Consider the following 15,802-nt stretch of genomic DNA (forward strand, 5'->3'; position numbering starts at 1 on the left):
GTGACAGTTTTACTTCTTCTTTTCCAATTTAGATTCCTTTTATTTCTTTTTCTTCTCTGATTGCTGTGGCTAGGACTTCCAAAACTATGTTGAATAAAAGTGGTGAGAGTGGACATCCGTGTCTTGTTCCTGATCTTAGAGGAAATGCTTTCAGCTTTTCACCATTGAGAATGATGTTAGCTGTGGGTTTGTCATATGTGGCCTTTATCATGTTGAGGGATATTTCTTTGAAACTCTGAGTGAGCATTCCCACCCAAGGTCTGAGCAACCTCTTGGGGCAGAAGATCATGAGCTTCCCTGGGCCCCCTGAGCCTCAGCGACCATCTCACCTGATAGCACTTCGCCTGCTCTTCTTACAGTTTTATACACGTTTGGTTTCCTGGGTGACATCAATTCCCACCTGAAAGGCCTCCAGGGGCTTATGTTTTCTGGATTCAACCTGGACTTAAACAGCAATAAGTAAAAAGTCCTTCCAGAAGCAGAACTTCAAAGGTGGAACGGGCACCGTGTCTCTGTCCTGCCAGCAGCAACCAACACGATCCCGGGACAGTGGGCATGAGACCCGGGCACGCAGCGGCCAAACCAGCACCCAGGTGGCCCTCCGCAAGGACAGAAGGAGGTGCCGAATACAGGGATGAGCTGGGGCGGGCCCAGGAGACGCGGTGGCAACAGGTCGGGTCAAGTCAGGAATGAGCCAGGTTTGGGGCAGGGTGGGGTCTTACCACTGGGCTGGAGGGCCCACAGCACAGGGTGACACCTCTGCTCCAACTTCTCATTCATGTTCACAGATGTAGGAAGGGTCTGCTAGGAACCCCTCAAAGCCTCTCTGCTCTCACAACTACATGGCGAATGTTTCTGAAGCCAGACCCAGACTTCAACACGACGTTTCACAAAGTTTCAAGACCAGATAAATTCACAGCCTCACTAACTTTCTCACGTGAAAAGATTTGCCTGGAAAAACTTGGGACCTTGAGAACTGGGATGTGGACACGTGTGTGGGTTTGATAAAGCCCAGAGGCTTGAGTGTGCAAATCACATTGTCACGCCCTCCACAGCCAAAGTGGGTTGCCCCCAAGTTGCTCCAAGGACAGCAGTGGTGCTCTAATGATCCCAAGAGTGACTGATCCTCCTCAGTACAAATGCCACCACCGCAACCAGGGTGCAGACAGCACTCACAGGACCAGGAGGAGGTAGGCAGCGCCCTCAGTGACGTGCACCTTTTGCTGCCTTGTCTTGTCAGAAACCTGGGCATCAGGTGGGGTGGACTCCTCGGGCCCGATGCCCACAGGCCCTGACTTTCTCAGGGATTTATCCAGACCTGTCAGTACGGCTGAGCTGAGCACAGATGACACAGATCCATGTGCTTCGTGAGCAACGCAAATGAGTGGTAAGTGCAGCTTGCAGAACCAGTGACCAACTGGCCGGGTGGTCACACCGAGCCTGTCCCACATCTGATGCCACCTCCACACCGTCCACTCCCTACGGAGCTGGACTTGGGTTGGGGCAGGTCTGAATCAGCAAAGCACACACGCCGCTCACCCACAGCTTGGAGTAGTTGCACCCTGCATCCCGCCCATGGCACTTCTGGGGTGGTACGACAGTGTCTCCTGGGACCCCGATCCAGGACTAATGCTAAAGCTATGGGACGGACCAAGGGGTGCACAAGGGTGTAGGGTCCACTGCAGCACTCAAACAAGAAACTGAGGGTCAGTGTCCCCCAAAGCTGGGACGACCAGTCTCGGGCCACACACAGCACTGGACAGGCTGCACGTTCCCTCGCACCTAGAGGACCATTTCCGGGCCCCAGTGACCATCGTGAGCTCTGTCCCCTGGGGGACAGCTGAGGCCAGGATAAGAGCTGCCCTGTCAGCTGTTGGGGACACGGAGGGAGCCAGGGAGAGGAGGAGGAGGGGAGAGGCGGGAGACGGAGGTCTGCAGGGGAGGCCACCCCGGCAGGTGGGCAGGACGAGGCAGGGGCTGGGCTGCAGGCCGCGCCCAACCACACACTCCCCACGCTCAGGAGAGGTGCCCGCCAGGGTTGGGACACCCAGAGAGCTCAGGCGAGGGGCCGGTACCCGGGCTGCGGTGGGCAAACCAGGTGTAATCCCTGCAGAAGGTGGAAAGCCGGGACAGCTGGGGTTCCCACTCTGTCCCCTGGGTCCAAGGGCACCGCTCACCACGCCCCACACACCCACGAGAGACTCCCCGGCTGCATCTGGACTCCCCAGGCCCTCTGAGACAGAAACCACCCAGAAGAAAAGGGAACTTCAGGAAGCAAGTCGTGCCACCTGGTTTCAATCCACTTCTGAGTATTTGCAGGGTTGTGGGCAAGGAGTTCACACTTCCAGGAACGGGTTACCAGTCCTAGGAAGCAGGGCTGCAGACACAGAGCACAGCCCTGAAGAGCCACATGTGGCTGGGGCCGGAGCAGGGAAGGGCGTGGAGCCCTGGGCTGCAGGGGAGCGAGTCCACCGCCCCCACCCTTGGTGAGTGGGGTCTGAGAGGATCAGGACAAGAGAGTGCAATATGGGGGCCACGGAGGGAAGGCTGGCCTCGGGGACCCCACAGAGCGGCTGGAGCGCCAAGCAGGCGCGGGGAAGGCGGGCTGCCCAGGGCTCGCCGTGCTGGCCCAGGGCAGGGGCTCGGGAGCCCGGGCAGGGCCATGTCCACACCAACAGGGCTGCAACCCTGGGGCGACAGAGCTCGGCGGGGCTGCTGGGCCTTCAAGGAACGAGATGGGCTGGGGGCCGGAGCCTGAGGGCTTCGCTCAGCCAGATGTGCTGCAGGCACAGGGCGGGGCTGCGGCTGAGGATGAGGCCAGGATGGACAGGTGGGTCTGAGCGAGGACAGAGGGGAAGGAGAGGCCTCTGGGGGTTGGGGGGTCCCGTCCAGGACAGCGGAGCCGGCTTGAATCCCAGGGCAGTGACAAGCAGGGAGGCAGCGGGTCTGGGTGGGTCGGGGCTCCTGTGTGCCCAGAGCTGGCCGCACAGGGGCTGAGCTCGCAGCTGCACTGGCTACACGGGGGCCGGGGGTGCGGACGCAGAGGACAGATGACCCGGCGCCTGGAAGGAGACGTGACCAGCGGAGGATCCCGGGGGTGCTGGGAGAGAGAAGAGGGTGAGGCTTGGAAGGCCAGGACCTCCTCTGGGAGGGGCCCACGGTGGGACAGGGGCTCTGCCAGGGGAGAGGGGGCCAGAGACAGGCTGGGCACCTAGCGACTCCAGGGAACAGAGCTCAGCCCCGGGAAAGAAAGGAGTCAGGAGTGGAGCTGCGCCAAGGTGAGGGCTCGGACGGGGTCCAGAGGGGTATGGGTGCTGAGGGCCGGAGATCCAGGGACAAGGGGCAGGGAGGCAGCAGGTGAGCAGGGGGCCAGATGCGGCCTCAGGGGCTCTGGGGAGCAAGTAGAACTTGTGTAGGTGACCTGGGACTGGGAGGCAGAGGCTGCCTGCGAGCTTTGGGGGAGCAGGTAGAGCTAGTGTAGGTGAGCCTGAGTCTGGAGGAGCAGGGGACTTCCTGGGAGCTTGAGGGGAGCAGGTAGAGCTTGTGCAGGTGAGCACGGGGATAGGAGGGCAGGGAGCTATCCCGGGAGCTTTGGGGCAGCAGGAAGAGCTTGTGCAGGTGAGCAGGGGTTTGGGAAGGCAGGGAGTTGTCCCGGGTGTTTTAGGGGAGCACGTCAATCTTGTGCAGGTGAGCAGGGGGCTGAGAGGGTAAGGGGCTTCCCGGGAGATTTGGGGGATCAGGTAAATCTTGTGCAGATGAGCGCAGAGCTGGGAGGGCAGGGGGCTGCCCCGGGAAAATTCGGGGAGCAGTAAAACTTGTGCAGGTGAGCCGGTGACTGGTAGGTCAGGGCCCTGGCGCTGCCTCAGGAGCTCTGCGGAGCAGGTAGAGCTTGTGCGGGTGAGCACAGAGCTGGGAGGGCAAGGGGCTGCCCTGGAAACTTTCTGGGAGCAGTAGAGATTGTGCAGGTGATGCGGGGCTGGGAGAGGAGGGAGCTATCCTGGGAGTTTTGGGGGATCAGGTACAGCTTGTGCTGGTGAGCCTGAGGCTGGGAGAGCAGGGAGCCTGGGGCGGCCTCAGGGGCTCTGGGAAGCAGGTAAACCTAGTGTAGGCGAGCCTGTGGCTATGAGGGTAGGGGGCTGCCTGTGAGCTTTGGGGGAGCAGGTAGAGCTAGTGTAGATGAGCCTGGGGCTGGGAGGGCAGGGGGCTGGCTGGGAGCTTTGGGGGAGCAGGTATAGCTAGTTTAAGTGAGCTTGCGGCTGGGAGGGCAGGGGCTGCCCGGGAGTTTGGGGGGAGCAGGTAGAGCTAGTGTAGGCGAGCCTGGGGCTGGGAGGGCAGCAGTTGCCCAGGAGCTTTGGGGGTGTAGGGAGAGCTAGTGTAGGTGATCCTGGGGCTGCGAGGGCCAAGGACTGCCTGGGAGCTTTGGGGTAGCATGTAAAGCTAGTGTAGGCGAGCCTGGGGCTGGGTCGGCAGGGGACTGCCTGAGAGCTTTGGGGGAGCAGGTAGAGCTAGTGTAGTTGATACTGGGGCTGTGAGGGCTGGGCGCTGCCAGGGAGCTTTGGGGGAGGAGGTGGAGCTTGTTCAGGTAAGCCCGGGGCTGGCAAGGCAGGGCGCTGCCCTGTAGCTTTTGGGGAGCAGGTACAGCTAGTGCCAGTAAGCCTGGGCCTGGCAGGGCAGGGGCTGCCCCGAAGCATCGGGGGGCAGATAGAGTTTCTGCAGCTGAGCAGGATGGGTGCAAGGGTAGGGGCTGCCCCAGGAGCTTTGGGGAAGCAGGTCGACCTTCTGCAGGTGAACCAGAGCCTGGGAAGGGATGGGGCTGCCCCAGGAGCTTTGGGGAGCAGGGAGAGCTTGTAAAGGGAAGCAGGAGTTTGGTAGGGCAGGTAGCTATCCCCAGAGCTTTGGGGGAGCAGGTGGAGTTTGTACAGGTGAGCAGAGGGTGGGGAGGGCAGGGACCTGCCCAGGACCTCAGCAGACCACGTACTGGGGTGAGCAGGTGCGTAGGCAAGTGTCAGAGGGTGCAAGGGCCATTTGGTGCTGTGGGAACAGCGCTCCAGGGACAGTGGGCAGTCCGACGCCGGGTGAGCCGATGACATGAGGACACAGCATCCCTGAGCTGAGCCCAGAGATCTGAGCCAAGGGGCTGGAGGGCAGGACGCAGGGCAGCTGGAAGTGGGGCCGAGCAGGGAGTCCTACAGGAGACTGGGCTGGGGGTTCCCCTGGGTGGGCCGAGGGCCCAGGCCCGGGGAGGAGGGCACAAGGGCAGAGAGGACTCAGGCCTGAGATGCTGAACCAGAGCCCAGCTGGGCAGAGGTAGACACTCGATGGACAGGAAGCCCGGGCTCAGCTGAGGGGCCAGGATGAGGGGCCGGAGGCAGGTGAGGGAGCATCTGGAGGAGGGGAACCTGAGTGCACAGGGAAAGGAGAGCAGCCTTTCCGCTGGAGCTCGGGGGGCTGGGAAGGCCGGGCGCAGGGGGCCACCCCAAGAACTCAGGGGAGCAGGCGGGGTTGTGCAGGGCAGCAGGGGGCTGGGAGGGCCGGGACTGCCCACGAGCCTGGGCGTCAGGGGACGAGGGTTGAGCTAAAGGTGCTTTGGGCTGCTGGAAGGGGCCAGGTGGACGGCAAGGCCGGGTGGAGAGGAGACTTGGGAGTGCAGGTCTCTGGGTCTGAAGGGGCCGGGGCGACCCTGAGGGGACCCAATGGGCTGCATTTCTTGCACCCAGGGTCCCAACCGTGTTTCAGGAGACTGTAGGAGCTGGGACAGGAGGGGTGAACGTGCAACGCGAGGTGGGTTTGACAGGGCAGTGGACCTGGCAGAGGGAAAACGAGGGGCTCATTCGAGGCTCAGACAGGTCTGCATATCAGGGCTGAGCAGACGAAGGCCAGAGAGGACAGGTACAGCCGGGGAATGGGGCTTGGGGTGCTGGCACCCTGCAAGAAGGAGATGGCCAGGGGCAGTGCAAGGCTCCCAGGGATGCCGATGGGCAGAGCTGATCCAGAACACAGGGACCCTGGGTGGCCAAGAGCAGGCCAGGTCAAGGGGACAGGAGCAGAGCAGGGCAGTGGATGACAGAGACCCTGCGAGGCTGCAGCAGCAGGGCAGTGGGCTAGGGAGCAGTAGCCACTAGTCAGGGCGCAGACCGAGGGCATGAGCAGGCCAGGCACCCACAGGACTGTAGGGGCCCCGGGGGTCTCTAACCCAGGTGGACGCCCAGCACTGGCCCCCAGCTGTGTCTGGAGCCCACAGCTGCAGACGCAGGGACCTGGGGAGGGAGACAGCCGTGCCGGGCCACTGGTCTTCAGACACACTGGAAGCACATGGTCGCTGGGTTCAGCAATGCCCCAGGCCTGCACACCTGATGCCCTGCCTGGACCCTCGCAGGAGTGAGGCCCTGGCAGTCACATGGCTTCCTCTCTCACAGTCTCCACCACGGCTCCGGCAGTCTACCCTCTGGATCCCAGATGCGGGGGCACAACCGACTCCACAGTGACCGTGGGCTGCCTGGTCTCGAGCTACTTGCCTGAGCCAGTGACCGTGACCTGGAACTCGGGCGTCCCTTCCAGTGGCGTGCACACCTTCCCATCTGTCCTCGGGTCTTCGGGGCTGTACTCCCTCAGCAGCACTGTGACCGTGCCTGCCAGCACCTCGACCGGCAAGAGCTTCACCTGCAGCATATACCACCCGGCCAGCAGCACCAAGGTGGACAAGCACATCGGTGAGAGGACGGGCGCAGGGAGGGTGTCCACTACGAGACAGGCCCGGGGTCAGCCCTCCCACCTGAACGGACCGCACACCAGGGATGGTGAATCCTGCCCAGGGTGTCACGGGAGGCCTGTCTCTCTCCCTCACCTGAAGGCCTCCCAGGCTCAGGGAGGGCGTCCTCTGGGCGTTTCCACCATGTCCAGTGTGGGTACAGACTGGACGCCACCCCGAACCCCTGGGACCACAGAGGCAGGCACAGCTCTCACCTGCCAAAACCTGGCCCTGCCCTAAGCCCAGCCCTGGGCCGTCCCCAAACCCGGTAACCTCTAGTCTGTTCTCTGCAGAGATTAATGGCTCCACACGCCCCACGTGTCCTGAATGCTACAAGTGTCCCACATGTCCAGGTAAGTCAGCCGGCCTCACCCTACGCCCCTCGGGGATGGACCTCGCCCACGCGTGGACTTCGGGCTTGGGGAGGGGGAAGGATGGGTAGAGGAGGTCCACCCAGGGGCTGACCCTGCACCGTGTCTCCCCGACCAGCCCCTGAGCTCTCAGGAGGACCGTCCGTCTTCATCTTCCCCCCAAAGCCCAGAGACACCCTCACAATATCCGAAACACCTAAGGTCACCTGCGTTGCGGTTGATGTGACCTACGAGGACCCCGATGTCCTGTTCTCCTGGTACGTGGACGATGTAGAGGTGCACACGGCCAGGACGAAGCCAAGGGAGGAGCAGTTCAACAGCACGTACCGTGTGGTCAGCACCCTGCCCATCCGGCACCAGGACTGGCTGACGGGAAAGGAGTTCAAGTGCAAGGTCAACAACAAAGACCTACCAGTCCCCATCGTGAGGACCATCTCCAAGGACAAAGGTGGGTCAGGTGAACAGGGGCCGGAGGGTCCAAGGGGACCGGTAGCAGTGACCATCGTGCTAACAGCCACCCCTCTCCCCACAGGGCAGCTCCGCGAGCCGCAGGTGTACGTACTGCCCCCACCACAGGAAGAGCTGGCCAAGATCTCGGTCAGCTTAACCTGCATGGTCACCGACTTCTACCCGGGTGACATCGACGTGGAGTGGCAGAGAAACGGACAGCCAGAGAAAGAGGACAAGTACAACACGACCCCACCCCAGCTGGAGGACAATGGGTCCTTCTTCCTGTACAGCAAGCTCAGGGTGGACAAGAAGAGCTGGCAGCAGGAAGACACCTACACGTGTGTAGTTTTTCACGAGGCTCTACACAATCACAACACGCAGAAGTCCATCTCCCAGTCTTCGGGTAATTGAGCCACACGGCATTGTTGCCCCAGCCAGCCCTCCCTCCCCTTGGGCTCTCAGGGTCCAGCGAGAACCTGAGCCCCAGCCCTGTGTACGTTCCTCCGGGCGCCATGAAATAAAGCACCCAGCGCCGCCCTGGGACCCTGCAATGCTGTCACGGTTCTTTCCGAGTAGAGCCCCGGGGATGCCGGGCCTGCGTGGGGCAGGGGCGAACCCGGCTCTGGGTCACAGTGTCACCACCAGTGCGGGAGAGCTGGTCCCACTGAGGGCCAGACCCAGAGGGCGCGGGTCTGTGCAGGCCACCTGGGGGCTGCCCGAGGCTGGCGAGGGCCTCTCCCGGAGGCGACAGCTGCTCCGTCCACCCTCCACCCAGCAGCTGCTGGGGCTAGGGTGTGTGCCCGGAATGGGAGAAGCCCACGAGAGACCCCCAGAGAATGAGTGCCCACTTCTTCCCACCCCTGTTCCAGCCCATGCTGTGGGACACTGGCCATCCTCGTCCCCACATTCCTGTCCCCGGTTCCAGAGTCCACATGCCGGCTCTGTGCCCTCACGGGGACCACACGTGGCCCGGGGCAGGGGACGGCCCTGCTGCACCATTGCGCAGGGGAGATCAGGCCCCCCCTCAGGCCAGGAGGCTCTGCCTTGATTGTCCCTGCCAGGGGCCAGGCCTGTGCACTCGTGGGGACACTCATCCCTGTGCACCCAAAAGGGGCAAAGGGGAGCAGCCCTGAGTGCCCGGGAGGGGCCCTCCAGACCCACCTGCAGACACTGAGCCCAGAGCCCCTGAAAGCAAGTCTCCCACTGAGCCACACCAGCCGGCACACCACTGCCTTCATCCACATGCACTCACCTGCCTGCATACACGAGTGTGCAGCACGCCCACCACACACACCCACGCGTGTGCACACACACGGGCCTTGCACACAGGCCTCCCACAGGGCAGCCGCACAGACCCACACCCGACCACAGAGCTGGGTCTCATGAGCCCTCACCCTAGACCCCAGCCTGGTCCCCACCCTCTACCGCCCATGGGTGGCTCAGCAGCACCTCCCCACCGTGACCGCACTGACCACCTCCATCACCCATCCCTCTACTTCCCTGGGACACCGACAGCCCCTCCAAACAGGCCATCATCCCCCCACAGCCCCCTCGTCCTGGCACTCCCAGCCCCACGGGCCCAGGGGCTGAGCCCAACACTGTCCTGCCCTTTCCCTGGGGTAGGGCCCACGGCCCACGGGCTCTGCTGACCCTCCTGCCCTCTGGGTCTGGCCCCCAGTGGGAGAGGAGGCTGGGGCCTGAGCCACTGCCCTGCGGGGGTTCCAGGCACCCTCCCCCCAAGGGCCCCCGCTCAGCACACAGCACAGGAGAGGGAGCAGGACCCACTGGCCAGGCCGAGACTGGGGCCCAGGCTGGAGGAATGGAGGGCTGGGGCTGGTGCCCAGCAACTCTCCTCAGGTGCCACTGGCCCGGCCCACCAGGGGCATCCCGCCACCACCCGGCCACACTGGGAGCTGCTCTGAGAGGTCCCGATGACCCCACCCCCGCCCCCCGGGGACAGGCCCTGCACTGACACCCCCCTCCCTGTGCAGAACTGCTCCTAGAGGAGGAGACCTGTTCTGATGCCCAGGACGAGGAGCTGGACGAGCTGTGGACGACCATCTCCATCTTCATCACCCTCTTCCTGCTCAGCGTGTGCTACAGTGCCACCGTGACCCTCTTCAAGGTGGGCGGGCCGCCTCGCTGTGCCCTCGCCATCACCACTGTGTCTCCACCTGTGCCCTGTCCCCTTACTGTCCCTCACTGCCCCTCACTATCCCCTCACTGTCCCTTATGGTCCCTCACCTTCCTTCATGTCACTTCACTGTCTCCTCACTGTCTCTCACGGTCTCTCACCTTCCCTCATGTCACTTCACGGTCCCTCACTGTCATTCAGTGTCCCACACTGTCTCCTCACTGTCCCTCACTGTCCCACACTGTCTACTCATGGTCCCGCACTGTCGTTAACTGTCCATCACTGTCTCCTCACTGTCCCTCACTGTCTCCTCACTGTCTCCTCACTGTCCCTCACTGTCTCTCACTGTCCCTCACAGTCCCTCACTGTCTCCTCACTGTCCCTCACAGTCCCTCACTGTCTCCTCACTGTCCCTCACTGTCCCTCACAATATCTCACTGTCTCCTCACTGTCTCCTCACTGTCCCTCACTGTCTCTCACAGTCCCTCACAGTACCTCACTGTCTCCTCACTGTCCCTCACTGTCCCTAACTGTCCCTCACAGCCCCTCACTGTCCCTCACTGTCTCCTCACTGTCCCTCACTGTCTCTCACTGTCCTAAATGTCCCTCACTGTCTCCTCACTGTCCCTCACAGTCCCTCACTGTCGCTCACTGTCCCTAACAGTCCCTCACTGTCTCCTCACTGTCCCTCACAGTCCCTCACTGTCCCTCACTGTCTCCTCACTGTCTCCTCACTGTCCCTCACAGTCCATCACTGTCCCTCACTGCCCCTCACAGTCCCTCACTGTCTCCTCACTGTCCCTCACTGTCTCCTCACTGTCTCCTCACTGTCCCTCACTGTCTCCTCACTGTCTCCTCACTGTCCCTCACTGTCCTTCACTGTCCATCACAGTCCGTCACTATCTCCTCACTGTCCCTCACTATCTCTTACTGTCCCTCACAGTCCCTCACTGTCTCCTCACTGTTCCTCACTGTCTCCTCACTGTCCCTCACAGTCCCTCACTGTCTCCTCACTGTCCCTCACTGCCCCTAACTGTCCCTCACAGCCCCTCACTGTCCCTCACTGTCTCCTCACTGTCCCTCACTGTCTCTCACTGTCCCTCACAGTCCCTCACTGTCTCCTAACTGTCCCTCACTGTCTCCTCACTGTCCCTCACTGTCCATCACAGTCCCTCACTGTCTCCTCACTGTCCCTCACTGTCTCCTCACTGTCTCCTCACTGTCCCTCACTGTCCTTCACTGTCCATCACAGTCCGTCACTATCTCCTCACTGTCCCTCACTGTCCATCACAGTCCCTCACTGTCTCCTCACTGTCCCTCACTGTCTCCTCACTGTCTCCTCACTGTCCCTCACTGTCCTTCACTGTCCATCACAGTCCGTCACTATCTCCTCACTGTCCCTCACTATCTCTTACTGTCCCTCACAGTCCCTCACTGTCTCCTCACTGTTCCTCACTGTCTCCTCACTGTCCCTCACAGTCCCTCACTGTCTCCTCACTGTCCCTCACTGCCCCTAACTGTCCCTCACAGCCCCTCACTGTCCCTCACTGTCTCCTCACTGTCCCTCACTGTCTCTCACTGTCCCTCACAGTCCCTCACTGTCTCCTCACTGTCCCTCACTATCTCCTCACTGTCCCTCACTGTCCCTCACTGCCCCTCACTGTCCCTCACAGCCCCTCACTGTCCCTCACTGTCTCCTCACTGTCCCTCACTGTCTCTCACTGTCCCTCACAGTCCCTCACTGTCTCCTCACTGTCCCTCACTATCTCCTCACTGTCCCTCACTGTCCATCACAGTCCCTCACTGTCTCCTCACTGTCCCTCACAGTCCCTCACTGTCTCCTCACTGTCCCTCACTGTCCCTCACTGTCCCTCACAGTCCCTCACTGTCTCCTCACAGTCCCTAACTGTCTCCTCACTGTCCCTCACAGTCCCTCACTGTCTCCTCACTGTCCCTCACTGTCCCTCACAGTCCCTCACTGTCTCCTCACTGTGCCTCACTGTCCCTCACTGTCTCTTCACTGTCTCCTCACTGTCCCTCACTGTCCTTCAGTGTCCCTCACAGTCCCTCACTGTCTCCTCACTGTCTCCCACAGTCCCTCACTGTCTCCTTTCCTCACTGTCCCTCACTGGCCCTCACTGGCCCTCACAGTCCCTCACTCTCTCCTCACAGTCCCTCACTGTCTCCTCACTGTCCCTCACTGTCCCTCACTGTCCCTCACAGTCCCTCACTGTCTCCTCACTGTCCCTCACTGTCTCCTCACTGTCTCCTCACTGTCCCTCACTGTCCATCACAGTCCCTCACTGTCTCCTCACTGTCCCTCACAGTCCCTCACTGTCTCCTCACTGTCCCTCACTGTCCCTCACTGTCCCTCACAGTCCCTCACTGTCTCCTCACAGTCCCTAACTGTCTCCTCACTGTCCCTCACAGTCCCTCACTGTCTCCTCACTGTCCCTCACAGTCCCTTACAGTCCCTCACTGTCTCCTCACTGTCCCTCACTGTCTCCTCTCTGTCCCTCACTGTCCTTCACTGTCCATCACAGTCCCTCACTGTCCCTCACTCTCTCTTACTGTTCCTCACAGTCCCTCACAGTCCCGCACTGTCTACTCACATTCCCTCACTGTCTCCTCACTGTCCCTCACAGTCCCTCACTGTCTCCTCACATTCCCTCACTGTCTCCTCACTGTCCCTCACTGTCCCTCACAGTCCCTCCTGTCTCCTCACTGTCTCTCACTGTCTCTCACTGTCTCCCACAGTCCCTCACTGTCTCCTTTCCTCACTGTCCCTCACTGGCCCTCACTGGCCCTCACAGTCCCTCACTCTCTCCTCACAGTCCCTCACTGTCTCCTCACTGTCCCTCACTGGCCCTCACTGGCCCTCACAGTCCCTCACTCTCTCCTCACAGTCCCTCACTGTCTCCTCACTGTCCCTCACTGTCCCTCACTGTCCCTCACAGTCCCTCACTGTCTCCTCACTGTCCCTCACTGTCTCCTCACTGTCCTTCACTGTCCATCACAGTCCCTCACTGTCTCCTCACTGTCCCTCACAGTCCCTCACTGTCTCCTCACTGTCCCTCACTGTCCCTCACTGTCCCTCACAGTCCCTCACTGTCTCCTCACAGTCCCTAACTGTCTCCTCACTGTCCATCACAGTCCCTCACTGTCTCCTCACTGTCCCTCACAGTCCCTCACTGTCTCCTCACTGTCCCTCACTGTCCCTCACTGTCCCTCACAGTCCCTCACTGTCTCCTCACAGTCCCTAACTGTCTCCTCACTGTCCCTCACAGTCCCTCACTGTCTCCTCACTGTCCCTCACTGTCCCTCATAGTCCCTCACTGTCTCCTCACTGTCCCTCACTGTCCCTCACTGTCTCTTCACTGTCTCCTCACTGTCCCTCACTGTTCTTCACTGTCCATCACAGTCCCTCACTGTCTCCTCACTGTCCCTCACTGTCTCTTACTGTCCCTCACAGTCCCTCACTGTCTCCTCACTGTTCCTCACTGTCCCTCACTGTCCCTCACAGTCCCTCACTGTCCCTCACTGTCTCCTCACTGTCCCTCACTGTCCCTCACTGTCTCTCACAGTCCCTCACTGTCTCCTCACTGTCCCTCACTGTCTCTCACTGTCCTTCACTGTCCCTCACAGTCCCTCACTGTCCCTCACTGTCCCTCACTGTCCTTCACTGTCCCTCACAGTCGCTCACTGTCCTTCACTATCTCCTCACTGTCCCTCACTGTCTCCTCATTGTCCCTCACTGTCCCACACTGTCCCTCACTGTCGCCTCACTGTCCATTATTGTCCCTCACTGTCTCCTCACAGTCTCTCACTGTCTCCTCACAGTCCCTCACTGTCTCCTCACTGTCTCCTCACTGTCCCTCACTGTCTCCGCACTGTCCCTCACTGTCTATCACAGTCCCTCACTATCTCCTCACTGTCCCGCACTCTCTCTTACTGTCCCTCACAGTCCCTCACTGTCTCCTCACTGTTCCTCACTGTCCCTCACTGTCCCTCACAGTCCCTCACTGTCTCCTCACTGTCCCTCACTGTCTCCTCATTGTCCCTCACTGTCCCACACTGTCCCTCACTGTCGCCTCACTGTCCATTATTGTCCCTCACTGTCTCCTCACAGTCTCTCACTGTCTCCTCACAGTCCCTCACTGTCTCCTCACTGTCTCCTCACTGTCCCTCACTGTCTCCGCACTGTCCCTCACTGTCTATCACAGTCCCTCACTATCTCCTCACTGTCCCGCACTCTCTCTTACTGTCCCTCACAGTCCCTCACTGTCTCCTCACTGTTCCTCACTGTCTCCTCACAGACACTTACAGTCTCCTCACTGTCCCTCACTGTCTCTCACTGTCTCTCACTGTCCCTCACAGTCCCTCACTGTCTCCTCACTGTCCCTCACAGTCCCTCACTGTCCCTCACAGTCCCTCACTGTCTCCTCACTGTTCCTCACTGTCTCCTCACAGACCCTTACTGTCTCCTCACTGTTCCTCACTGTCTCTCACTGTCTCTCACTGTCCCTCACAGTCCCTCACTGTCTCCTCACAGTCCCTCACTGTCCCTCACTGTCTCTCACTGTCCCTCACAGTCCCTCACTGTCTCCTCACTGTCCCTCACTGGCCCTCACTGTCCCTCACAGTCCCTCACTGTCTCCTCACTGTCCCTCACAGTCCCTCACTGTCTCCTCACTGTCCCTCACTGGCCCTCACTGGCCCTCACAGTCCCTCACTGTCTCTCACTGTCTCCCACAGTCCCTCACTGTCTCCTCTCCTCACTGTCCCTCACTGTCCCTCACTGTCCCTCACAGTCCCTCACTGTCTCCTCACTATCCCTCACTCTCTCTTACTGTCCCTCACAGTCCCTCACTGTCTCCTCACTGTTCCTCACTGTCCCTCACTGTCCCTCACAGTCCCTCACTGTACTTCACTGTCTCCTCACTGTCCCTCACTGTCCCTCACTGTCTCTCACAGTCCCTCACTGTCTCCTCACTGTCCCTCACTGTCCCTCACTGTCCCTCACTGTCCCTCACAGTCCCTCACTGTCCCTCACTGTCCCTCACAGTCCCTCACTGTCGTTCACTGTCTCCTCACTGTCCCTCACTGTCTCCTCATTGTCCCTCACTGTCCCACACTGTCCCTCACTGTCTCCTCACAGTCTCTCACTGTCTCCTCACAGTCCCTCACTGTCTCCTCACTGTCTCCTCACTGTCCCTCACTCTCCATCACTGTCCATCACAGTCCCTCACTGTCTCCTCACTGTCCCTCACTGTCCCTCACAGTCCCTCACTGTCTCTCACTGTCCCTCACAGTCTCTCACTGTCTCCTCACTGTCCCTCACTGTCCCTCACTGTCCCTCACTGTCTCTCACTTTCCCACACTGTCCCTCACTGTCGCCTCACCGTCTGTTATTGTCCCTCACGGTCCCTCACTGTCTCCTCACTGTCCCTCACTGTCTCCTCACAGTCCCTCACTGTCCATCACTATCCATCAATGTCTCCTCACTGTCCCTCACTGTCTCCTCACGGTCCTTCACTGTCATTCACTGTCATTCACTGTCACGTCACTGCCCCTCCCTACCCCTCACTGTCCCTCATTTGTCCCTCGCTGTGCCTCATTTTCCCCTCACTCTCCTGTACTGTCCCTCATTCTCCCTCACTGTCCCAATTCTGGTGTCGTGTCCCCCCTGGAGCCCCTCACCGTCCATCGGCCCGGGGACTGGGCGGCAGGCCCTGGGGGTCTGGCCGGGTAGGGTCCAGCCTGCACTCACCCCCGCCGCCCCTCAGGTGAAGTGGATCTTCTCGTCGGTGGTGGAGCTGAAGCGCACGATCGTCCCAGACTACAGAAACATGATCGGGCAGGGCGCCTAGTGCTCACTACGGGCTGCGTCCAGGGCCGCCCCAGACCTGTAGGACCACGTCCGTCACCTTGTGCCGCTCAGCCTGCGCCAGGCCTGCTCCTCCGCCCGCTGACCTCGCCAGCCTCTGAGCTCACGGACACCCTCGCCTGCACCCTGGCCTCTGGTCTCGTGGCCACCACAACCTGCCCCCCACCCCACTCACCGACCCGAGTGGACTGCAGGTAATGCCCAACCTGAGC

General features: G+C 60.8%; 2 gene segments (V, D, J or C); both read left to right on the plus strand.

Moving 5' to 3' along the window:
- Positions 1-15,802, plus strand: part of LOC131752099 (Ig gamma chain C region-like) — a 141,458-nt gene that overhangs the window by 94,502 nt on the left and 31,154 nt on the right.
- On the plus strand, positions 1,998-8,120 carry LOC131753698 (Ig gamma-2A chain C region, A allele-like). The segment is given in 5 exon segments: positions 1,998-2,486; positions 6,417-6,710; positions 7,042-7,101; positions 7,238-7,567; positions 7,652-8,120. Coding segments are annotated over 5 exon segments (1,089 nt in total).

The sequence above is a fragment of the Kogia breviceps genome, chromosome 3, assembly GCF_026419965.1.
Source record: "Kogia breviceps isolate mKogBre1 chromosome 3, mKogBre1 haplotype 1, whole genome shotgun sequence".
NCBI classification, from domain to species: domain Eukaryota; kingdom Metazoa; phylum Chordata; class Mammalia; order Artiodactyla; family Physeteridae; genus Kogia; species Kogia breviceps.